We start from the raw sequence: 26,685 nt of genomic DNA on the forward strand, positions 1-26,685 counted from the left end.
ATTTATTTTTAGTATTACAAGATGAAGGGAAAATGAAGAAGATGTAGTAAATAGAGTCTAAGAGGGAGGGAGTACAAGCTTCCACATAAATTTTTCTCTTGTCATAATTATTATTTTAAGCATGTTTGCCTTGTCTTATCACATTTTTTTAAACAATATATTTTAAAAGTTAAATCACTATACATGATATTTCCTGACAGAGAAATATATATATATATATTTTATTAATTTAGAGTCTTTATTGATGAGATGCTTGGAGGCAAATCTTATAGTGTGTATGTATATATATATATATATATATATATGTATGTAACATCCGGCTTCCCACGATTAATAATAAAGTTACTTTTTAAAAATTATCAGGAGTTGAAGTGCTACTACTAAACATTGACTTAAAAATATTTTCTTTTATTTTAAAGGAAGAGTCAGGTACAAAGATTCTATAAATAAAATAATTCTTTATTAACATATTGAGATCATAAAAGAGAGTACGTGTAAGCATTTATTAAAATTTATCAAAACCCATGCCATAAAAATCATAACTTAAAATCTCTATACATGATTTAGGCCACTGTCACGCCTCCCTGGACTAAATCTCATCCTGCAGCTCTTTCATCATAATTGTCCTGATCTGGGGTGATTTAAAAACATAAAAATAAACTAAAATGAGTCGATGACCTAATAAAAAACTCATAATAACATAAACATACTAAACATAAGATTTTTCATAAAATATTTAATGCTGAGAACTTAAAATCACGACTGATCATACTAATGTTTGTGCTATGCATGACTGATTTATTTGAATTAACTTACTGATCTAACTTATCTGGCTGGCCAACACACTTAATCATGTGGGCAAAATTGTGCACTAATTTTCTCTGCTACAACAAAGGAAAATGCTAATTCTAATTTATGATCAAGCTACCTACCTTGTAGTATTGTTTTCTAAAATTTCTGACTCAAAATCAATCACGATGCTAAATTGGGAGGTTATGACTTTTTTTTTTTTTTTTTGTCAAATAACACGTAGAATGGAGATATTTATAGATAAATTTGGGAGATGGTGACGATTACTTTGAGTTGAACTCGATTAAAGAGTTTTAACGTGAAGATGACTTATAGAGTTGTATCCTTGTTGGAATAGGATGTCGATAAGTTTGAGTTTGAATTGGACTCAATCAAGATCATTCAAGAAGAGAGTTTGAATTTAAAAGCATGATCTAATAGTTTATTCAATATATGATTGACAGTGACTGAGACCGCGTAGGAGACTTCAATCAGTAATGATTTTAAATTAAAATAAATTTCTAATGGCCGATCTTTAAATTCTAAAATGAGTCTTAACTCATTCAATAAATAATAAATGAGATTTAACCTAGTTATTGAGCTTAATTAAAACTCCTTATCAACTTCAATAATTTATCACTCATGTGCTTATCCAATATAACAAATTAAATATAATTTAGACCCAATAAAAATTATTAATATCTCGACCTTAAAATTATTAAATCGGGTTGTTACAATATATCAAAGGGTTAAAAAAAATGTAAGTCTTGCTGGTGAAGGTGCAGCAGGTATGCTTCTTCCCCATATAGCAGCTTCTGTCATTTTCTCGTTTGGCTGCTTTCAAGCAAGACAACTGGAATGGAATCTAAAGGTGTGAAAATAAACGAGGCCTAGAGCTTTATAAGGATGATAATAAAGAAGAAAGACAAGATAATGTCAGTCCTTGTGGCTTCATTGTCTGTTGGGGTTTGGGAATGACTTTAAGCCTTTTTTTCTAATAAATAGAAATAAATAACATGAGGACGAATAAAGTGGGATTTTGGACTAAAAGCAAGTGAAGAGCTTAAGGGGGAATCCATGGCTGACGTGCTGGAACCAGATTTGCCTTGTGCTCTACATTCATGTTTGTCATGTAAAGAGCACAAAACTCTCTCGTTCCCTAGACATCGACTATCTTTGACAAGTTGCATTTGAGAGTACAATACATCTCAAATTGGACATGTGGGTTTGGAATTAATTCCAACTAACTGTTCTCTGTTTCTTCTTCTCTCTCCCTCTCACTTTCCGAACCCATAATAAGGAAGAGTGTTCTTCACATAATGTCTGTCTAAACAAGCAATGAGGTTCAGAATATGTGTCAATCAAGCCTTATAACCAAATCCCAAGCCTGCCAACCGATTGTATATCCATTTTCATGTAAGGTCATGCCAATGGTAGAACAGAACAAACATAGAAAATGGTTGGTTCCACTTCCATCAAGTTTTTCATATCAAGATCCATGGCTTATATTCAGAATGGTGTCTCAAGGAGCATTGCCAAAAACCAGTAACAATCAGTGCCCAAAATTTGAAAGATCCATGACTAGAGTAGAACAAACTTGCCCAAAATCCGAAAGATCCATGACTAGAGTAGAACAAACTGATACTGTATGATTTGCTTCTGATTTAGAAAGGGAAAACTTGATAATACATAGCGGATGATCTAGTTTACCACAAAAGATCAATCAGTACAGAAAGGTCAGATGATTTGCTGACATGTTTCAATCCATTCACATATATGCTACCAAAGGAAAAGTTAAGCGGTGAGTTTTGTACATACAAATGCAACAAATGCAGTGTCCAGAAACTAAAATACAACACGCAGACACATGTTGCTTTCATGTTGGTCCTAGATGCTTGGAAGAAGATGCCATCCCGCATATAGGCAAGGCATTTTTTCGCATGTAGGCAAGGGGGCAAATAACAGTGAAAAAGAGAAATTATGCTTCATAAAGGTAGGTGAATAATGGCCATTACAATTTCATGATATGAAAATAACAATAATAAGCCTACTTTGCGACCAGATTCCAACTTCTTTGTATCCATGACCCACCAATCAACAAGCATCTAGGAAGCTCTAAGCAACCAACACTTTTTAAATAAATCAAATCAGAAGATTGATATATTATCAAAAAGCAATGGAAGACTTTTGAAATGAAGTCCACCATCTCTCACCAAGAACCTTATTCTCCTTCAGGTTTAACTGTGACCTTACTGTATCAGTTGGCTACAAAAACCAGCGGACTCATGCTTCCTTTAGTTTAGAAGTATTTGCAATTGGCAGCATAATGGAAATAACATGACAATTCGCATGCATGAAGATGTTTGAAGAGCTATAGATGCAAATTATCATATGCCCTTAGATTTGGAGAAATTTCACTTTTCAACTAACATGGTTTTACATTTTACATGCCAAACTTTAGGCCTCATTTGGATGTTGAGATGAGATGAAAAATCTGTGAATAGTAGTAAAATGGTTTGACTTAAGATATTTTATGAGGTTTTGGAAAATGAGAGAGAAAATTTTGAATAAAAATATTATAAAGTTAAAATATTATTAGAATATAATTTTTTAATATAATTTTTGTTTAGAAATTTGAAAAAATTGAATTGTTTTTTGTGTTTTGATTGAAAGTTGTAATGATTAGATAATATTAGATGAAAAAGTTAAAGATTTGAAATTGAAAAATATTTGTATTTGAAATCTCATCCCATCCCAACATCCAAACGGGGTATATCCACCACCAATCACTACAATGCCTCCTTTTCTGTTACATAGCACCACACCTATTTTCCCATAACACCTAATTGAATTCCAATTCTTGGCCAACTAACTAGTGATATTTTTGTACCCCATCTGCCCTTCCCATAAAAGTCACTTTGAACTTTGAAGCTTCTTTTTAGGTTTGCTAGATCATTTTGAAGCTTCTTAAGATGCTTGGTCAGACCTATTGGGATGGAAAACAATGATACAAAATAAGCAGGTAGAGTCGAAAGAGTGTCTCTTGCATCATCAGAGACCCAAATGTCCTCCGATCACTTACAGGTAGGGGTGGCAATATGTGACAGGACATGTTAACCCAACACAAACACGACACGATAAAAGCGGGTTTGGATTTGGCCTTACGGGTTCGGGTCAAAACAGGTTGATCCATTAAGACACGATTGCTTAACGGATTACTAACGAGTCAACCCATTGTAACCCGTTAAGAAAGTTGAATTTACACTTATACCCTTCAACCTAAAATTGTAACATCAATAGTTTACAATGTGTGTATCATATTTGAGATTATAATTTTAATATTATTACAATGTGTGTTTATCATATTTGGTACTGTTGGAATTTTAATGTCGGTATTTTTATTATTTGGATTGTAATTTTGGACTTATAGTTAGTTTTTTATTTTTTGTAAATATTTTTTATATTTTAATATTTATATAAAATCAATCAAGTCAAACGAGTTGAAACGGGTCTGTCCAACCCATTAAAGTAAACGGGTTGAAACGGGTCGGGTGGTATCGTGTCAATCTAATTTGTATTCAGTAACAGGTCAAAACAGGTTGTGTCGTATCAACCCGTTATCTTAATGGGTCATTTTTTAAAGATTTTGACACGAAATCCTTAATGGGTCGTGTTCAGGTTGACCCACTAAGTATAATGTACATATCTTGACACGATCCATTAACACGATTTGACATTCCTACCTACAGAGACTCATTCTGATTTTCCAAGTTAACTTTTAGCCTTGATACAACCTCAAAGCATAGAAACAAGCATCTCAAATGACTTGAGTGCTCTTGGTAAGCCTTGCCAAAAGATCATAATGTAGCCCTCAAGGAGGAGATGGAACACTAGTTCATTCATGTTCCTATGCATCATTGAGAAGCCTAATAAGAGCCCCACATCCACCGTAACGCATACCATCCAACTTAAAGCTTCCATAACCAATATAAAGATAACGGAGGTAATGGGTCTCCTTGTCGCAATCTGTGAGAACTATCAAACAAACTTAATGGCGCACCATTTATCTAGGCAAAAAATCTCACATAAGATATACAATGGGCTATCTACTTGCACATTTCCCCCCAAAACTGTATCTCCTCAATATGTATAACCAAAACCCCAAGGGGTTGGCCCAAGTGGTGAAAACCTTAGTCTTGGAGTATCACTCCTTTCAAGGTCCAATGTTCAACACCTCATGGGTGCAAACAATCCTTTAGGGCCACACCCTCTGGTGAAAAGCTAGCGATTTAACCGGTTCCATGTAGGAAAATTTTTGAGTGCGGTGCACGAGACCAGAGTTTACTCTGCAGGAGTGGATCCGAAGAGCCCTACATTGGAGAGGTTCCCTGACATTAAAAACAAAAAAGTATAACCAAAAGCTCCAATTGGCATGATCATAAGCCTTCTCTAAATCTAATTTAAATAATGCCCTTAGGGTCCCCGAACAGATCCTGCCATGTAGACATTCACTGGTAGTTAGGGCACGATCTTAAGTTTACCTCCCCCTAATGAAAGCATTATGGGTTTCAAAATCACCTTTTCGAATGCTGTCTTCTGTTAGGACTTGGCACTGATTTTGTAGACACCACCCAACAAGCTAACAGGATGGAAATCCTTGGTCTCCACAGCCCCTGCTTTCTTTGAAATGGGTGTCATAAAAGTTTTTTTTTAACTTACCCCGCATATGAGATTCATGGGAAACACTCATTAGATCTACCTTGAGTATCTCTCAACACTTTTAAAAGAAAGAAATAGAAAAGCAATCAAAACCAGTGTCTTGATTTTGCTCTATATATGTCTCTATTCCTTGCTCCAATTGTATCAGAAGCTCCAAAAGTAGCAGTTTGGATCTCAATTATCTGTAGAATTTTTTCTTTACTTCATTGTCACAGCCTGCATTCTCTATCATTCCTTTTAACTTTATCAGGTACGGCCAAATTTAAGGTGAATCTAGCTTCCAAAATTTGTAAGGTTTGTGAAGGTTTAATTTTATTCATTGTTATGCATGTGGGCAAATCATCTCTGAAAAATATTACTCAATCCATTGTGGTGGCTTGCACTCAATCACTCCACAGAGCTTTCTCAGGTACACTCAAATTTTATACATTTTTTTTTTCATAAGTAAAACAAGAATTTATTAAATCACCAAGTGTCAAAATACAAAGAAAAATGCCCTAATTATGAAGGCATATTAGAAACTAGGAAATCATAAAGGTCCATGCCATTTAAGTCTACAGCAATGGCCTAAGTACAAAGAGTCCTAAAGAATAACAGTTTTAGCTCCTCCAAAGATCTCTCTTTGTCTTCAAAAGTCCTCTCATTGCGTTCCTGCCATAAACACCACATAATACAAATAGATATCATCTTCTAAACTGCTTTGATCTGTCTCACCCCTCGAATTGAAGTCTAGCACGCCAATACATCCAAAATTGTTTTCGGCATAACCCACGCTAAATCCATTCTTTTAAACACCTCGTCCCAAAGAGTCCTGGCTATCTCACAGTGTAAAAGTAAATGATTCACCGACTCACCCCCGCTTTTACACATACAACACCAATATGCAATAATTATCCTCCTCTTTCTTAAATTATCCGTGGTGAGAATCTTACCCAAAGACGCTGCCCACACAAAGGAAGAGGCTTTGGGAGGAGCCTTATGACGCCAAAGCCTTTTCCAGGGAAACTGTATCTCTGGAACTTGTGTGAGAACCTTATAGAAAGAGCGAATAGAGAACACCCCTTTCCCTGCAGGAAGCCACCACAACTCATCTTCCTGCCGGATATTTGGACGAACAGAATATAAGAGACTATAAAAATCTACAAAACTCTCCATCTCCCAGTCCTGTGCCGCTCGGTTAAAATTGATGTTCCAATGAATGTTCCTACCTGAGACTTCCATAACCTCCGCCACTGTGGCATCTTTAGTGCTTGCAATAAAAAAAAGAGACGGAAACAGATCTTGTAAAACACTGTTACTACACCAAGCATCCTTCCAAAATCTGATCTTGGAACCTGTCCCCAATTGCAATCTAGTGTAACGATGGAAGACCTCTCATCCTCTTCTAATATGTTTCCATAGCCCCATTCCAGATGCTCCTCTAACTTCTCTAGTACACCACCCCTCCCCTAAATCACCATATTTGCTCTCGATCACAGTCTTCCATAAGTTTTATACATTTTTTCAGCACTAGCTTCTTGAACCAGAAGGTTTTAAAAGGGTTCGTCTTATCAAGGTGGCTTCTTGTATTCTTATTTTTCTTATATTTGGTCAAATCATTGATTTTGTGTTCTGTGTGCATGTTTTGGTCTTTTATTCACAAGGCTTGCTACTTCTGAATACTTTTATTGAGGTAAGTTTTATTGATACGAATGAAATGGATATAGCCCGTGTACACAAGAGGTATACCAAAGAACACCTAAATACATTCTAGGATCAATAAACTACTTCTGAATACTTATAAAAAAAAAAACTACATCTGAATACTTGAGCGAAATATAAGTCTACATTTCCATAATATGGCTGCCCTTGAATAATTAACTAAGGATGTGCTAATTTTGTAAAAGTCAATGGCAGGAAAGAAAATCATGGTGCATGTATGGTTGTTTGTGCAGTGAAATTAAAGATGCATACCCAAACTGACTTCTCATATGAAGTGAACTGTACCTGACTTTCCCCAGCTTTATTATAACTTTGATCATAGATTTTCATAGAACCCACCTTAAGATGCCCTCCCTTGTACCATAATTATGGGCGCCAAGGCTTAGGCACCTTAAGCCTGCATGTATTGCAACCTGAGTTGCTATATTCAGTGCTGACCTCTCACCCAGGTTGGACAGTACCCCAGATTGACTGTCTCCAGAAGTGATGGCGAACAACCAATAGAAAACAAGTAGATGATCTGAAACAAGTAGACAATCTGCCACATCCATTACTTCTGCTTGAGTACAAATTACAACAAAAGGGAAAAATTAGTTACAATTTGGTGGATTCAAACATTTATATAAGGCAGAGGCAGGTTGCTTGTAAGTAGGGATACTACTAGCATCAACAAATCGGACTTCACCAGGAGCAAAAGAAAGATCCCTATGCCTGAAATTGGAAAAAAAAAAAAAACTAATGACTCATTCTCCTTTTTACTTAAAAAGAATTTGACAGTGAATTCTCTATGGTTCACATAATAGATTTAAGACCATCTCGTTACCTTCGTAGGTCAAGTCCAACCAAACCAGCTTGTAGGATTGTCAAGTTATCAGAGTCTGGAGAGACGATAATGACAGTGTCACCAGAATACTGGGTCTCAAGAATTGACATGAGTTGTGTTACGCGAACAAACACATCTGCAACACTTTCGTTTGGGGTTCCATCGTCAATAGGAGGAGGTTTTATTCTAGTAGAGATACTATCTGATGCATATACCTGAAGCATTTCCAAGCCAACATATTTAGCATCATTAAGGATACTGATGTATATGCTTCTTACGCTCAATGAGAGGAAAGAAAGAATAAAGCTGTTTTAAGAAGATATTGAATTCAAATCCCTCCTAATCCCAAGAAAGAGGAAAGGCAAAGTCCTACTTCAGAGACAGAGTCCAAGTTTTTGCCTTCATACGCTCCCAATCCACGAGCATCTAGAAAGCTGTACTCTGGTACAATATAACTGAAACCCAAGATATAAATAAGCAAGCTAACTTTGTTGCCGAACAGGTAGCAATTAAATAAAGACTGGACCAGGTGCCGCAGCGGATAGGGTAATACTAGAGTACCAAACTCTGGTAGCTCTGCTACCCTTTTCACTTAGGGAAAAACAAAAGCAAGAAAAAAGAGTTGCCATGAAATAAATAAACAGATTACTGCATAAACTGGTCTGCAAAATCTTAAATCTGTATCTCCCCGAAAATAGTAAACCTGAGGTTGAAAAAACTTCTCTTCTTTGATAACTATGAAATAGTGAAAGCAAGTTAGATGAAAGACTGTTCTGAGTTTAGAAGTTCAATTACTTTTTTGATCGGTAAATATGAATTTTATTGAAAAAGGCAAAGCCAAATACATGGGACATAAGAAAATATAACCCTTTTCTTTTCCAAAATATATATTTTTTTTATTGGCACCGGGTGTCCAAGAATAGCGTCCCAACTAATTTCGGGGGTGCACAGGCCCTGGGCAATAGTTTCCTGCAAGTGCACCTCGGGTAATTCAAAAACAAAATTCCCCAATCCGATGTCCCCTAGAGATTGTTTGCACCCAAGGAGATTGTTCTGTTTCAAAATATTACGATCAACTAAATGGAATATCAAAGTTCAAAAAATCATATAGAGCACCATTCCACTCCAAAATCTTCTTTTTATATACTATAAAAAATCACATTCTGTTTTCTCTAAACCAATGATTCTATTGAAAACAAATTCACGCACCTTCGGCTGACCCTATTAACCGATGCTATAATCTCCGCAGCCTGATAAGCCCTCTGAGTAATAGAAGGCCAAATCCAACATCCATTTTCACAAGCCCCCATTGCCTTCAGTTCAAAAGCAGCCCTCAGAGTCTGCTTCTTCCCCTTTTCCGACAACCCGCTATCCACGGAAGTCTTTGCAACTGGGTTTGTATTAATGATTCCCAAGCTCTCATACTCAGACTCCCCAGCCCTCACAAGAAAATACCTTCCCACCAACAAAATAAGAAACAATAACAGCAATACCGTTGCTCAGTTTGTTGCTAGGAAAATGTACGAAAGTACAAAACATCTATAAACATTTTCCATCCCATATAAACACCGTATGGAACCAGGTAAAGCCAAGGCCTTTACCCGACTCTATTTTATTTCTGAAATCAAATGAAACGCACGAACCATAACCCACAAAACCCATTATTTACTTTCCATTGTTTAGTCAATTTCCTCAGTAATTACGAATAGCTAGATAGAAAGAAATAGCTTATGGGTTTGTTAAGTTACCTATTGCTGAGACGAAATGGAGGCATCTGGAAGAGGCCACGGGCATCTGCGACTGGTACAAACACTGGGAGTAGAGAATTGAGCTGAGGAGGTGTGAAAGGGGTGACGGAGATGGAGATGGAGATTGTGACTGCAGTGAGCAGGTGCCGGCGACCGATGGGGACGTAGGGAATATTGTGGGGTTTGGGGATCGATGATGGAGGAAGAGATGAAGGTAGTGAGAGAAGAGGGGTTGTAATGGAGGAGGAAGATATTATACGCATTTTGGCGGGTCCTTGCGAAGCTTCCAACTGCTGAGAAGTGAGAACATCTTCGTATACCTCTCAAACCTGTGGCAAAAGATCGTCGAAAAGAAAAAAAGAAAAAAGAAAAAAAAGGACCATTTATCTAAATATCACACTTGAAGTTAGATGGCTTGCGGTGTAAGTATATGTTGTTTTGAAAACGATTACATATAAATAAAAGTAAAGTAGAAAAAAAAATTCAATCACACGATACAAATTTACGTTATTCAGCAAAATTTACGTTATTCAGCAGTATGCCTATGTCTAAGAAATTCCAAAAGATTTTATTATGCTGAAGCATAACCCTGTACACTTTGGGACAAAATAAACAATGTTCAGTTTTGCCGCACTATTCATAATAAGCATATTTATAAGTTTTTAAGGCAGAAGTTTTAATTTTTACTTTTCACTTTTCTACAACATTTGCTTGAGCGGAGTGTCAAACACGCTTCGAGTGAACTCTATGTCCGATATTCGCTCGAGCGAAATGTCGAGCGAGCCAAATTTACACTTAGGTTTGTTGTTTTCACAACAACATACACTTGTATGTTGTTGTGAAAACGATGACAGACAAATAAAAGTAAAGAAGAAAATAAACAAACGATCAATCACATAATATAAATTTACATAGTTCAGCAAGATGCTTATGTCAACGGAGCTGCAAAGGATTTTATTATGCTAAGGTATAACCCTATACACTTTGGGCGAAATAAACAATGTTCAGTTGGCCACACTTTTCATAATAAACATATTTATAGGGTTGCACAACAGAAGTCTTAATTTTAACTTTTTTGAGATAGTCTCTCGAGCGTAGTGTCAAGCGTGCCTCGAGTGAACTTTTTATCCGATGTTCGCTAAAGTGACATATCAAGCGAACCTCGAGCAACATGTTGAGCGGATCTCGAGTGAATTCTCCTGAGGGTAACAGATGTTGAGCAAACTTTTAATTCAACTTGGGGTGATATGCTCCATGGCACAAGTCTCATTGAAAATCCACCTAAAAATCTTAACAAATCCTTGTTGAGTCAGGTCATCAAATTGGACCGCCATAAGAATAAACCAAACCCTACAAACACAACATATGTTGGTCAGTCAAGCTATACCAATAGCCAAAACTGACAATCAACCTTATGGTTGTCAAATTTTCCAAATCAGCACCCGCGTTGATTGACTATTGTTAGCATAAGATTGGTTGGATATAAGGATCGAATGAGTCTCTTTCATATTAGCAAAAATATTGAATCTTTTAAGATTAAAGCCTCCTCAAGTTCTTACCCAAACTCAAACGTTTTAAATGAAAAAGAAAGATATACACATAAAGTGAGCCATATCATATATATTGTTGTCTGTATAAGTATTTCAAGTAAAAGAAATTATGTTTGCAGTCCTAGGGTGTACAAGTCTCGCGCATTCCTTTTGAAAAATGTGTGTCTAAGATTTATCCATTTTTTTCAAAATAAGTGTTTGGGACTTGCACACCCTAGAACTATATCATTACTCTTAAAGTAATATTAAAAATAAATGATATAGGATTCACTTTATATGTCTATCTCTCTCCTACTTGAGGCCCTCAATTAATTCAAATAAGAACTTAAGAGCATATTTTTTAGTCTTCTTAATCTTCTCACTTACAAAGATGTTGTAACTTTTTTTTCCTAACCATGCATATTATATTTATATATATATATATATACACACACACACACATATATATATTTATATTAAATAGTTATAAGATAGAAGATTCAAAATGGTGGGAGGCCTCAACAATCATCCCGAATTCCCAATAACTTGGCTCTCACCTATTTCTCACAAGTGGAAGTCGTCTGAAACGGTTTTGTTGCAGTCCGATTTTCGAACTGCAGCACTATGACCAAAGTCGTAATAGGTTATTTTGTGCTGCACTTTACTAGTCTTGTTTATTTGAAGAAACTCTCACTTCCTCTTTCTCCTGATCTTTGGCTAGGAGAAGTGAAAACATAAGAAAATAACATTCAAAAGATGGTTTGATACGCCGACGGACAACCTGGTGGCTATGGAGGTGTGTGGGGATCACACGCCACCACTGGTGAGAGGATGATGGTCGGAATTGCAAGATCTGAGCCAGCTGATCTCATTTTTGTCACGCGTGGTGGCATAATGTGCACTGTGGCGCGGTGGTGTGTGAATCTCATGCACGGCATAGGCTGCGAGTGGGACTCATGAGCTACTCATAAGGTCAAAGTTTTTCTAGGAGTCGGAGGATTAATAGCTAAGGAGTCTAGTAGTGTGGCACGTGGCGGTTTTGGGTGGTCAGAAAGCAGGAGATTAGCCATCTCCGTATTATTTCTTGGAAAAAGGAAAAGAAACTTAAAAAAAAAAGTTGGACAGCTCTAGAGAGTAGGAGGGAAGGAGGAGCCAAAGCTCCACCCCCAGGAGAGAACTTTAAGAGAGAGAGAGAGAGAGGGAAAAGCAAAAATACAAAGATGTTGTAACTGTGAACCACACTTGGAGGATTCCTTTGCACATTGTAATGCCATCCGTCCATAGTCAAATATCAATTCGCTCATCTTCTACTGTAGCAAACCAGATCACTTACTTTAGCGGCCTAAGCAGTAAGAATTGAAGTTCCAACTTCATTTCTAACAGTAGCATTCTTGCCCACCTATTGATACCATAAAGCACAATCCCAACTTTGCCTAGATTTTTATATGTGCGTGCATCTTTTGCGTCTCTTGAACAGAGGTTCTTTTACTTTTTATCATTTCTTCTGAGTTCCTAGCCATATTATTTTCTTTTTGTTCCCAAAGCAATTGCCTCTTGCTGGTTTAACAAGCAAGCATTAGGTTTCTTGCCAGAGCCGGTGGGATCCCTCCTTGATAGCCGAGACTTTTAACTGTACACTGCTTCACTCTGCGCACTAGTACTCCAAGTGGGTGGGGCACTTGAGTCAAAAGGGAAGCATTTCTGAGTTTGGGATTATTATAAATCGAAGCTCTAAAATATTATCAAAACACCATGAATTCCCCACATTATTTTGGACTTCTACAACAGTCTTACCCTTTTGGGTATTCGTGTCCAGCCATTTGAAACATGTACAAAAACTCTTGACTTCTGAGATGATGCTCTGGTTCACTGCAAAACAACTGCTGTCTTCCCACTGGCCACTACCTAATCTATGCTATTAGTTTCCCGGTTTTCCAATTTCAATGCTTAAAGATTACTATCTTATCATTTTGGCCATGATTATTGTATTAATATCTTTACTAGTACACAGAGAATCCTTGATACTTGTTCTATATAATATTGCACCATATCTGAGTTCTTTACAAGAATGCCAGTGTTCCATCTGAACCAAAGCATAATATATTAATGTTTGAAATCTCTACCTGAAGGCAGACTTGATCAAAAGCATGATATCTTGGCTTTTTCTTTCTTGCTTTTATGTTAACTCTTACTGTCCAAAGCTTACAAACAATATTAATATATACTGGCATTTGGGGAAAAAGAATTAACAACTCCTGCTTACTTTCTTAGGCTAATTAATAATTCCCACAAGCAAAAGAAAACAAAGATTAGGAAAAAGACAGGCTGCCATCTCTATTTATGCTCTGAGTAGACCAAGTACTCTCTCTGTGCATGTCTCTCCCAATGGACAGACAAATGAATAGGACGAATTTCCTCTTGCTCTTCTTGGTGTTATTGCTCTCATCTTTCAATGTAAGTGCACCTTTCTGATCTCCTTATTTTGGCCTAATATCACACAAATCTCTTTTATAACACTCTCTCTTCTACCTTCTTGGGCTTTTTTGCTATCTTTGTAGTTTTTTCAAGCCAAGATCACTGAAACTAGTACTGAAATCCTACCAAGCTTTTCAGAAGTACTCCAAGCTAACCCATTCACGCCCAGAGCCTCCCTGATCCGCTACTGGAGCAAGCGCATCTCCAACAACCTCCCGAAACCACTCTTCCTTCTGTCCAAGGCCTCCCCTCTCAATGCAATCAACTCCGCCATTCTTACCAAACTCGCCACCCAAAACTCCCTCTCTGCACACCTCGATTCCTTCTGCTCCTTAGCCAACTTGTACTGTTCCTTCGACTCCTCGAGCACAGTGCTGGACATTAAGCATGACAAAGACACCAACTTCGCCGTCTACTCCAACAAAGGCTTCGCCAACTACGGCTCTTCCCGTCGAGGTGGCGTCGACTCTTTCAAGAACTACTCCGACGGACTGAACAACCCCGGCGACTCGTTCAAGAAGTACAGCGGAGCTTCCATCGCCCACAGCGAAGCATTCACCAATTACGCAAACAACGCAAATGTTGCTGACTCCAACTTCACCAGCTACGGCTCAGGAGCCACCGGCGGATCCGGGGAGTTTAAGAACTACGACAAATTCGTCAACGTTCCGAATCTCCGATTCACAAACTATGACTCCGACGCTAACAACCACAAACTTTCTTTCTCAAGCTACAGCGACGAGACCAACTCGGGTTCCGAAGCATTTACAGCCTACGGCAAGAATGCAAACAGTGGCCCTAGCGAGTTCAACAGCTACGGCGACAACTCCAACATAATTGCTTCGGGTTTCACTGGCTATGGCGAGTTGAGTAATGGTGCAAATGACTCGTTCAGAGAGTACGGTCAGTCAGGGAATAACCCACGCAACAATTTCAAGAGCTATGGCATGGGAGGAAACTCTGGGATAGATAGCTTCTCAAGATACAGAAATGGAGCAAATGTGGGCGACGATTCTTTTCAATCTTATGCCAGGAATTCCAACTCCGGCAAAGTGAGATTTGCGAGCTATGGAAGATCGTTCAATCACGGAAACGACACGTTCAAAGAGTACGGTAAAGGGTCGACAGGTCTGACCAATGTCGATTTCAAATCTTACAGCATGGATCGGACATTCAAAGATTATACCGTTGAGGGTGTCACCTTCTCTGGGTACAACAATTTCAGCACAGTAACAGAGGGTTCTTTACGGGAAGGTGGCAGCCATGTAAATAGATGGGTAGAACCGGGCAAGTTTTTCCGGGAGTCTGATTTGAAGCAGGGGAATGTCATGGTGATGCCCGACATTAGGGACCGAATGCCCAGAAGATCGTTTTTACCTCCAGGGATTTTGTCAAAATTACCCTTCTCGACCTCACGCTTGTCCGAGCTCAAGGAAATCTTCCACGCGCGAGAGAATTCGACTATGGAGAGCGTGCTAACCAACGCGCTGGCGGAGTGCGAGAAGGCTCCCAGCCGGGGCGAGACCAAGCGGTGTGTGGGCTCGGCGGAGGACATGGTAGACTTTGCCGTCTCGGTCTTGGGCCACGACGTGACGGTGAGAACCACAAAAAATGTGAGTGGGTCAAAGCAAAAGGTGATGATTGGGAAGGTCAAAGGGATCAACGGTGGAGAAGTGACCAAATCAGTGTCATGCCATCAAAGCTTGTACCCATACCTATTGTATTATTGTCACTCTGTACCCAAAGTTAGGGTGTATGAGGCTGATATTCTTGACGTGGAGAACAAGACCAAGATCAACGAAGGCATTGCCATATGTCATATTGACACGTCAGCTTGGGGGTCAGAGCATGGTGCCTTCGTGGCACTAGGTTCCATCCCGGGGAAGATTGAAGTTTGTCATTGGATCTTCGAAAACGACATGACGTGGACCATTGCTGATTGAGAGGACCACCAATTGCTTAATTAGCTAATCTCATATTTTATCATATAAAATTTATCATAGCGTTGAGATATTGCATTAGAGTTTTGGTGTGATTTGGGACTTTGAGGACCCATAACATGTTGTTTTTTTTTAGGCTCTTTTTCACTCAATAATTTAGTGTATTAAGGTGAGTGGGCATCATTCATTGCATCTTTGATATAGATTTCTCACATGGTATTACTTCAATAAATATTACACGTACGCTTCATTTTTTTATGTGTATCTTACTTAGTAATTCCAATAAAATCATTGATCCAAGAGGTATATATTTATTGGATTTTCATTTAATGTAAACCATGAACTTTAATTTGACATGATCAAAGGTGGGTCCCAAAGATCATCAACCTGGACATCTTTTTAAGCAAACTTACCATAAACATCCAAAATGATGTTGATATTTAGTTTGGGTATTCAGATATTTTTTAGAATAATTTATTATTATTTATTATTTTATTATTATTATTTACATATTTTTTATTATTTTTTATTATTTTTTTATTATTTTTTCATTACTATTCATAAATTCATGAGAATATCTCACTATTCAAACACAATTAAAAATAAAAAAATTACCATTCCTAAAAGAAATTAGAAGCGAAGCATATATAAAGCCAGAGTTTTGATTTTTGATTTGTACAGTTTTAAATTTTAAATATACAAATCTCACACAATTTTTTTATAAAAAAAAATAAATTTTACCGTAAAAAAGTAATTTTTTTTTTTAATAAAATTCATTTTTTTACAAAAATTCTGCACAAGACTTTTACTTAGTATTATTCCCAAAACAAAATGCCACGTACGCATAAATATATATTTAAAAAAAAGAAAAGAAATAAGAGTACTTTGCGGTGCAAAAGGCAGAAAGTTAAGGTAATGGTATGTTCTGATTTGGTCTAAAAAGAGAAATTATTAAGGGTCTAATAAAGAAAGAAAGCAATCAATGGCTTACATAAGACTTGGCAAAAAAGCAAAGCTTTTGACAAAAAGAACATCAGCTTATAAATTTGTATTAAAAAAATAAAAGTGGCTAACAAAAATAAAAATAAAAATAAAAATCGATTGACACTTTTTACCTTTAAACCTAATAATCAATCTTACTCCATCTCTTTGTACCTTAGTGAAAACTTCTTTTTCCCATTTTACCATACATTTATCTCGTTTCCAAAAACTTACATTTGATTTTCTCTTTTTATTTCATCTTTTTCAAGTTTATTTTGGTTAGCGGTTTGGATAGTAAGATGAGATAAGACTTTTTTAAATAAAAGTTAAAAGTTTAATAAAATATTATTAAAATATTATTTTTTAATATTATTATTATTTTGAGATTTAAAAAAGTCAAATTATTTATTATATTTTATGTAAGAATTTGAAAAAATTATAATAATAAAATGAGATGAAATATTTTTACTATCAAAACGGAACATATTCTTCTCTATTTTTTTTAGCTCTATTAACTTTTTATTTATTCATTCATATCTTATAATGAAAAAAAAAAAAACATTTCCCACGTGTTATGTACCAAGTTGTATAGGGGTTATCACTGTGCAAAGTTGTATTGCTATGAACACAATAAGATATTAATATTTAGATGAACTTACTTTAATATTTATATATAATATTATAATTTATTTTGTTTATAAAAAGAAATGTCACACCAAAACCAAACTTGTATGGTAGAATTGTGTGAGCTAAGTCATCGAAAGTGGTAAAGAACAAAGGATAAAAGTGCGCGTTACAGTCAAAAGAAAAATGAGATACTACAGTAGTACGCACGCTTGCAGCTTTGAGTGCAGCTAAAGCATTAATCGGCCTGCATCAAAGAACTTGATGGCTGATGATAGCTATCCGTAAAGTGTCTGTCTATTCTCTATAGATAAAAAGATCAAGGCAGGTTTGAGGGTGAGATAAAGATTTTATATTTTGTTTTAATATTTAAAATATTATATTTTAATATTATTATTATATTGTGATTTAAAAAAGTTAAATTGAGATTTGAAAAAGTTAAATTATTTATTATATTTTATATAAAGATTTGAAAAATATGTAATAATGAGATGAGATGAGAATTTTATATCTCATTTCACCTTTCAAATCTGTCCTGAAAGTTCATGTTACGATTCTCTTAGCAATTGAATATATGAGAATGTCTTATAAGTTAATAAATGACTTATAATTTGATAAGTAAACTCATCAGAATATAAAAGAATCACAGTCAAACAAAACGTCTAGATTTTTTGATGGTTAGAAATCTATAAATAAGATTGAGTGGTTAAGGGTTCTCACCTACAATATCATTGTACCTCTAGCTATCGGGAGATACTTAGGAGACAAAGTTGTTAGGACAATCATTCTATAATAGTCAGATTAATTTTTTCATCAAATAGATAGAAAAATATACGTGTTTTATTATTATTATGAATCATAGAAAATTAAAGATCTGATTATTAATATTTATATTAAAATATTTAACATATGGTATCAGAGATTTAAATTATAGATCTAGCTAGTACCTTCAATTTGATATAATTACAAGTGATTATAGTTTGGATACGAGAGGAAAAGTGAAAAAGTTTTTACTTTATCTTATTTGAGTTTTGGTTTGAGAGAAAACAAGAAAGGATATGTGTTGGCCTCGGTATGTGTGAGCAGAGGAGGGAGAAGATGATTTAAGGGTCCTGGGTCAATGGTATTGGGTAGGGTTTCAAACCCACTTATAATGTGCTGTTGGTCTTTTGTTTTGGGCTGAAGATCTAGTCCAAGTCCAAGGAGACCTTGCTTGAAGTATTGAGTGACACAACAATAAAAACACAGTGGTGGAACCAGGAAATTATACAAGGGGGCCATCTTTTTTACTATGTGTCACATTTATATAAAATAAAAAGAAACTAAAAAATTATAAAAATATAACTATATATAAAATTATATCTCAATAATTTGTTACATATATATAGAAATAAAATTCTAAAAAACACAACTTAATATATGTTTCAAATTTATGACGATAATGTTTCATAGAATAATATTAATTTATTATTATTTTTATAATGAAATATTTAGAATTTATCTTCTTCATAAAAATATCAATTGATATTTTAAAATGTCATCTTTCATTCTAGTATGTAAGCTAGTTTATCAAGTTTCATACAAAATTTATATATTTTCGTATCATATTAAGCATATAATGCTATAATTGAGACCTTAAATTTTTTTTATTTTTTATTTTATTTCAATGAAGTTTAGAGGATAAAACCTCTCAATTGTTTTTCATGTAAATCATCAACCGTAATTGATATTTCTTGTATTTTCATTTTGGATTCTATATTAAGAAGTCTAATATTATATAACAAAAAAAATTGGAGATCTATATTAATAAGTTTATTATTTTTCCTAAACTTGATTTTAATTTAATTTTGGTGAGGCCACATTTTTGAAAATAAATAATATATAGAAATTATATAAAATTTTTGAACTATAGGAAAAAAATTGAAGAAAGACAATATATGGAAATTTTTGAAAATTTTAAAAACCATATGGGGATTATAAATTTTTTTTGGGGACCATTTGCTATATTTATAGAATTATAAATAAAATATAGAATATATTTTGAATTTTTTTAAAACTTTGGGGGCCATGGCCCCCCTTAGACTTAACGTAGGTCAGCCACAGCATATACATGTATTAAATTTTATTTATATGCATATTATTATTGTTAAATATATGTATTAAATTTTATTACATGTCATATTCATGTTATTAATTATTGTTAAATACATGTATTAAATCTTATGTACATGTTATTATTAAATACATATATGAATTGTTTACTTTGGATCTTATTATAATGCCATGTATATATTTGCTTATCTAACATGGGACATATGATTTATATTAAAATTAAAGAAAAAATTAGTTGTTCAAAGGTACAAGATTTTCTTAATTTTTTGTGACAAATCATTAAACCCCATAGTAAGGTGGATATAGTGGAGTGAACACTTTGTGTATCAAGATCTACTCCTAAAGGAGGATTTTGATAACACTACTTAGTTCATCGATCAAAATAAAGTTGGAGTAAACAATTTATATATCGAGATCTACTCCCAGAGGTGAATTTTGATGAAACTACTAGTCCATATATTAAAATAAAGTTGGAGTGAATATTTTGTAAGTCGAGTTTACTCCCAGAGGAGAATTCTGGTGATACAGTTAATTCATCCATATAATTTAAAGTTGGAGGGAACACTTTGTATGTGAGAGTTTACTCCCAAAGGAAAATTATACTGATACAGCTAGTTCATTTACATAATTTAAAATTGGAGGGAATATTTTGTGTGTTGGGATTCACTCCCAAAGGAGGGGTATCGATGACACTATTAGTTCATCCATAATAGTTTAAATTTTGTTATTGTTTATGAGTGTCGAACTCAATGCATTAATGTGATTAAAATATTTTCCTTGTAGTAAGAATACAAATATCTTTACATGATTTTCAATACAGAATAGACTCTAGTTTAGAGAAATATGAGCATGTCAGATTTTCACTAAGGTCTCATTTGGGAATGACTATAGTTCTAAACCCTCTTTCACTTATTTTAAGTCTAAAATCAATTATTATTAATAATGGTGGCAAGGGTCAGAAATGCATAATGTTTAAGAAGATGAAATTAATTATTAAGGCTGAGTTTGGATTAGGGGTGCTAGCCGCATGGTGCGGGGCGGGGGCACCCCCTCCCCGCACCATGCGGGTGATGGGGGCTTTTCCCCCGCCCCCCGCCCCCCGCCCCCGGGAGGCGGGGGCGGGGGAAAAACCCCCATCCGCCCCGCCCCCGGCCATTATATTAAAAAAAAAAAATTTTTGGTCTAAAAATATTTTTTTAGACCAAAATTATAATATAATTTAAATAATAAATTAAAATTTATAAATATAAAAAAAAATTTAAACTCATTAGAGTTAGATTTTGGATTGATTTGGCCTCCTAGGCCAATCTTTATATAGGAGGCCAAGACAATACAATAGTCATCTTTAAGCAATATGAGACTTAGTGACTTGAATATAATTTTAAGTCTTTTATAAATTGTGTATATCTATATACAATATATTTATTTAATATATATAAATAATTTTTTTTTTTAATGTAGGGCGAGGGCGGGGCCCCGCTGGGGTCATCCCGCCCCCCGCTCCCCGCCCCCGCTTTGCTCTCTCTATGCGGGGCGGGGCGGAAGCCAGGAGGGGCAGCAGGGGCGGGGCCCCGCTGCCCACCCCTAGTTTGGATGGTCAGATACTCTCAACACTTCTCAGATAACTTTGTACGGATGAGAAGTATTTTACATCCAAATGCCCTTCGCACACTTTTCTCGTACAGCCTAGAGACTTCTCTCTCCCTCCCTCTCTCTTCACACCCTTCTCTCTCTCTCCCCCTCTCTTTTCACTCCCTTCACACACATTCTTCCCAAAAAAAAGCTAGAGGTGGTCAATGGAGAAATGGGTGTCACCCATTTCGATTGGGTTACCGCATGGGACGTAACGCTGCGCGTGGGGGAGATCGGTGGTGATCGGGGGAGTCACCGGCGTGAGGGAGAGTTGCCGGTGGTGGCGGTGAGAAGGGGCGGTGCACGGTGGCGCCGGGCTGGGCTCAAAACCAATTTCGAGTGTGGGGTGGATCAGGCCAGAGGAGAGAGAGAAAGTGAGGAAAGAAAAAAATAAATTCATTATAATATTTATCACTATTATAAATATAAATATAAAAATAAAATTACTATAATATTTATCACAATTATAGATATAAAAATAAAATCATTATAATATTTATCACTATTATATATAAATTAAAAATAAAATCATTAAAATATTTATCACTATTATATATAAAAATAAAATAAAATCACTATAATATTTATCATTATTATAAAATCACTATAATATTTATGGGATCCACACATTTTTCAACTACCTATCTAAAAATCAACAACTCAACATACTTCATACATTCAAACAACTCAAAATACTCTCAATGAGACCCATAAACTCACTCAAATCTCTACTCATAATTATTCACAAACATTCTCAACACTTCTTAGATATTCTCACTATCCAAACAATTTGTATCTGGAACATGAGGTATTCTTATCCGTTCGAAACTATATAATATTATTTCAAATATTCTTTACATCCAGTTAGATGACTTTAGTAATGTTTGGAAAAAAAATTACATTCAATCTCATCATATCTCATTTCTTTCTTAAAATTCATTTAAATATAAACACTTTCAACTAATCATTATAATTTTTTAATAAAAATTATATTTTAACAATATTTTAATTTTATAATATTTTTTATTCAAAATTTTCTCTCTTACTTTTTAAAACTTAATAAATATTTAATTCAAACTATCTTATTATTACTCACAAATCATCTTATTATTATTTATAAAATAAGAGTACTGTTTATTATTACTGTTCATCACTACTGTTCATAGAATTTTTGTAATTATAGTAAGCTATTTATGTACTTTTTTATAAAATTGAAGATCTAAAAGAGCATAATTGTAATAATAGTCCGTTATATAAGAATATATGTGAAATAAAAAGTATTTAAAGAAAATACTATTTATTATCGTTGATCTTACTCTCCATATGAGGACGGACAGGCTCTTTTAAGATATAGGAAATATATATTATATCATCTAAACACAGACCTTTAATTAATTTATGCATTGCATCTGGCAAAGTGTGTGCTTCCTCGTAGTTGCTTGTTCTGAAACTGCTGCAAAGAAATAGTTAATGGAAAAAGGTGGGAGAAGATTAATGCTTAACACGTGAAATTAGAATGAGATTATGTGTAGCATCGTCCGGTTATTAATGTGTTGTCGGGTGTGGATATAATCAAAGGTCTCAATTCTTAAAAAGGTCGATCTCAGTCTTCTTTTTCGGCGGACTTTGACCCAAAACAAGACTGATGAATTGAGATTCGGTTTAGGCATGCTTATTATTCATAAATTATTTTAATTCATCTTACTACACTTCACAAACAAATTTTAATTGTATGAAATCCACTTTCTCGGTTTCATTTATACGTTTGAGCTCCGATGGTTTATAAATAATAGTAATATAATTTATAAATAATAATGAATAATATGTGAATATTAATAAATTATTTATAAATAATAATAAAATAATTTGTAAATATTAAAAGTAATTATATATTCAAACAGACCATAATATTTGAAATAATCTTTTTCTTTTAATATCTAAATAAAATAATATACGTTTCTTATCTAAAATAGTGAGATCTATAATTTATTAAAAAAAAATGAATTTTCTCACCTCATCTCGTATTCACTTCACTTTTTTTAAAAAATTTTATGGAGCTTGAATACTTTAAAATGGTACAATTATCGAATATTTGATGTTGTTCAAAAAATAAATATAAGACCATCTTCATTGTTTATTTTTCTTTCACTTGAGATTGATATTTGGTTCTCCAAATTCCAGTGACTAAAGTGGAATAAATAGATACATAAAGTAGGATATTCGCATTTATAACTATTTAAGTGAATTTCACAAACAATATTAAATATTCAACAAACACTATATAATTTTTTTAATCTATGCGTCTCTCTCACTCTAAATTTTAGAATAAAGAGTTTTAAGATATTTAAATCCAAATAAGAGAGTCTTGAAGGATTAAAGTATTAGATATTCCAAAAATAAGGATGACATGTCATTAAAATTACTTATATAAGTACTACTTTTTAATGGTATATCATCTTATATTAAGTTAGGAGTACGTATCATGTATTCATACTACAAGACTATCTACGAACTGCTATTACATAGGTGGGTCAAAACCACTGTCCCCCTTTTACATTATTAGTTAAGCATGCATGTGCTTGATTCCTCGTATAGATTAATAATTTCAAATTAAGGAAAAAAAAAAAAAAAACAGCCCAAACCTACAAATTAATAATATTAAGTTGAAAAAAGAAGAGTTTGATCAAAATATGCCAATCTAAAACCTATAATTAGGGGTGTAAATCGGTCTGGTTTGGATGATGGATTGAAATTACATCATTTTTCAGGATCGAACAAGACCAAATCGACCAGTACAATTTTTGGTCCGGTCCGGTCTAGATCAAAAATTTCGGTCTAGTTAATTTTTTCGGTTTGGACCGAAAGTTGTAGACCCTTATCAATAATGTTAAGCGAAATAAGTTGACGTGCATGCTTTTGCGAGCATCTAAAATACGATAACAGTTCCTTGGTGCTCGTCCCCCCACCCCCAAAGCACTTTTGCTCTCCTGTAAGCACTTTGCTTATCCACGATGCTTGCCGAAGTCGTGAGCTACGTACTCTTTTACGTTAGGGGAGAACACGTTCGTTTTCGCGGCTCCTGCATGTGGGTAAGCATTTTTATAAATTATAGATCTCACTATTTTAGATAAGAAACATATATTATTTTATTTAGATATTAAAAGAAAAATATTATTTCAAATATTATGGTCTGTTTGAATACATAATTACTTTTTAATATTCATAAATTATTTTATTATTATTCATAAATAATTTATCAATATTCACATATTATTCATTATTATTTATAAATTATATTACTATTATTTATAAACCATCGGAGCTCAAACGTATAAATGAAACCGAAAAAGAGGATTTCATGCAATTAAAATTTGTTTGTAAATTGTAATAAGATTTCATGCAATTAAAATTTGTTTGTAAATTGTAATAAGATGAATTAAAATAGTTTATAAATAATAATAAAATTTGCGAATAATAAGCATGCCTAAACCGAGTCTCAATTCATCAGAGTCTTGTTTTGAGTCAAAGCCCGCCGAAAAACAAGACTGAGACCTTTTTGAGATGGTAGCAAAAACTCAATTTTTAAAGTTTAAAATTCTAGAAGGGGTTATCAGATTAATTGACCTCATTAATCTTCTTATGGATGCAACTGAAAAAAAGGGTTCACATTATTCATTATTGTGCGCACAGTTTTTAATTCTCATTGGGTAAAAGATTTTAAAAAAATAAAAAATTAGGTAAAACATTACTGTCTTAGTTAAGAAGGTAGAGCACTCTCATTAGATTAGTCAAAATTAAAGGACAGTTTGATGAATGTAAAAAAAATTTAATTTTTAACTATTCCATTCATATAAATCTTCACATTAGAATAACTATTTTTTTATTATATAATAATAAAATAATATAAGATGAATTTAATTTTAATTATTCACATTAAATCTCCACATTAGATTATATATTTATTTATTATATGGTAATTAATAATTAATAATTTCAAAAATATTTAATTTTTTTAATTATTAATTTATTTAATTTTATAATATTTTATTATTCTACTTATTATATGTTAATTAATAATCATGTTCTTATTAAATTAATATATCATTAAGTCAAATTAATATATTAATTGTGATAAAATATGTGATAGAAAGAAAGGGAGAGAGAAATAATTAATAAAATATATATTTGATGTATGTACAGTAACTTTTAAATTTGGAAAAACTTTTGAAAATCACTTTAGCTAAATTTCAAATATTTAGAATTTGACTAATCTAATGTGAGCATATTTTACTCTTTAATAGCTAAATACTTATTAGATTTAATTTTTAACTAATCCAATGAGAATGCTCTTAATAACAATAACACATATTATTCATTATTCATAAATTGATTCACATATTAGTAACAATAAATTGATTTTCCATTAATGTAAAATCTACAAATTATTTTATTATTATTCATAAATAATTTATCAATATTCACATATTATTCATTATTATTTATAAATTATATTACTATTATTTATAAACCATCGGAGCTCAAACGTATAAATGAAACCGAAAAAGAGGATTGAATAATATAATTTATCAGAGTCTTGTTTTGAGTCAAAGCCCGCCGAAAAACAAGACTGAGACCTTTTTGAGAATTGAGACCTTAGATGGTAGCAAAAACTCAATTTTTAAAGTTTAAAATTCTAGAAGGGGTTATCAGATTAATTGACCTCATTAATCTTCTTATGGATGCAACTGGAAATTAGAAACTCTTTGTGTCGGCATCTCCAACACATGCAAGATCTTATATTGATGAATACCATCGATCATAATTGAACATATCTGTCTTCGGCCTATATATATAATTGTATTAATTTATTATATCTTTTCCATGCATCACATGTTTAACGTATTCCCTATTGATAGTGCTGCTGCATTTCTAATACGAGAGATATGAATTTTAAGATGTATATATCAATTAAAATAACACGATTGATAAAAGTAAAGATAATCATAAATTTATGCAAAATTTTTTACAATTTATTATAAATATATTTTAAAAAAATGAAGAAAACAAAAAATATAAAATTATTGAACACACAACAAATCTAATATTTAAAATTAACTAATTATATTGAAATCATAATAGGACATGCATTACTCCACTGGTTATAAGACCAATTAGACATGTACATAATAATAACAACAATAACAATAATAATAAATTAAAATAAAATAAGATAATAATATTTTTAATTTTTTCAAAAAACTACATAGATGTAAGCATTGTTGGATTAATGATAAAATGTAAAAAGAGAATATTAATTTGAAATTTAAAAAAGTATAATGTTTTTTTTGTTCAAATGAAAATATTATTAATTTAGAAAGTGATTTATTATGATTCGTAATTATGAGAAATAATATGAAGACAATTATTATTTTTTTGAAATGATATCCTATAGTAATAAAATATTATTCTTTAATTATTAATATAATAGTGTATCATGTCTATTTATACGTCTTCATTCAGTCTCAAGAAGATATTTTTAGTTATTAAAAGTTAGAAATACCTTTCACATCATCAATAAGAAAATTTTTGTGGTAGGTAGCGCCAATTAAGGA

The 26,685-nt window shown here is 33.5% G+C and overlaps 2 protein-coding genes across 6 annotated transcripts; one reads left to right on the forward strand and one right to left on the reverse strand.

Moving 5' to 3' along the window:
* Positions 1-389: 389 nt before the first annotated feature.
* Positions 390-10,142, reverse strand: LOC108991485. Of its 5 annotated transcripts, none has more exons than XM_035687866.1 (7): positions 9,781-10,118; positions 9,242-9,487; positions 8,406-8,487; positions 8,033-8,247; positions 7,826-7,920; positions 7,495-7,729; positions 390-631 (listed from the first exon to the last, which is right to left on the reverse strand). In XM_035687866.1, the coding sequence occupies exons 1-6, from the start codon at positions 10,041-10,043 to the stop codon at positions 7,536-7,538; spliced, it is 1,095 nt and encodes a 364-aa protein (XP_035543759.1). In that variant the 5' UTR covers positions 10,044-10,118; the 3' UTR covers positions 390-631; positions 7,495-7,535. The 5 variants fall into 5 exon arrangements, with proteins under 5 accessions (XP_035543759.1, XP_018821289.1, XP_018821287.1 ...); XM_018965744.2 differs by having other exon boundaries at positions 601-631; positions 7,549-7,729; XM_018965742.2 differs by lacking the exon at positions 390-631 and adding an exon at positions 6,090-6,603 and having other exon boundaries at positions 7,549-7,729.
* A 3,415-nt stretch (positions 10,143-13,557) lies between these two features.
* Positions 13,558-15,979, forward strand: LOC108991455 (polygalacturonase 1 beta-like protein 3). Its single transcript, XM_018965699.2, has 2 exons — positions 13,558-13,763; positions 13,868-15,979. The coding sequence occupies exons 1-2, from the start codon at positions 13,683-13,685 to the stop codon at positions 15,725-15,727; spliced, it is 1,941 nt and encodes a 646-aa protein (XP_018821244.1). The 5' UTR covers positions 13,558-13,682; the 3' UTR covers positions 15,728-15,979.
* The last annotated feature ends 10,706 nt before the right edge of the window (positions 15,980-26,685 follow it).

Source organism: Juglans regia, chromosome 2 (assembly GCF_001411555.2).
Source record: "Juglans regia cultivar Chandler chromosome 2, Walnut 2.0, whole genome shotgun sequence".
Lineage (NCBI taxonomy): Eukaryota > Viridiplantae > Streptophyta > Magnoliopsida > Fagales > Juglandaceae > Juglans > Juglans regia.

Excerpts from the sequence above, each read along its gene's own strand:
- LOC108991485 (XM_018965742.2), bottom strand. The coding sequence starts at position 10,043 with ATGCGTATAATATCTTCCTCCTCCATTACAACCCCTCTTCTCTCACTA. Across the intron at positions 8,248-8,405 it reads ACTTGGACTCTGTCTCTGAA|GTATATGCATCAGATAGTAT; the intron begins GTAGGACTTTGC and ends GAAATGCTTCAG. Across the intron at positions 7,921-8,032 it reads GTTGGACTTGACCTACGAAG|GCATAGGGATCTTTCTTTTG; the intron begins GTAACGAGATGG and ends TTCCAATTTCAG.
- LOC108991455 (XM_018965699.2), top strand. The coding sequence starts at position 13,683 with ATGTCTCTCCCAATGGACAGACAAATGAATAGGACGAATTTCCTCTTG. Across the intron at positions 13,764-13,867 it reads TATTGCTCTCATCTTTCAAT|TTTTTTCAAGCCAAGATCAC; the intron begins GTAAGTGCACCT and ends CTATCTTTGTAG.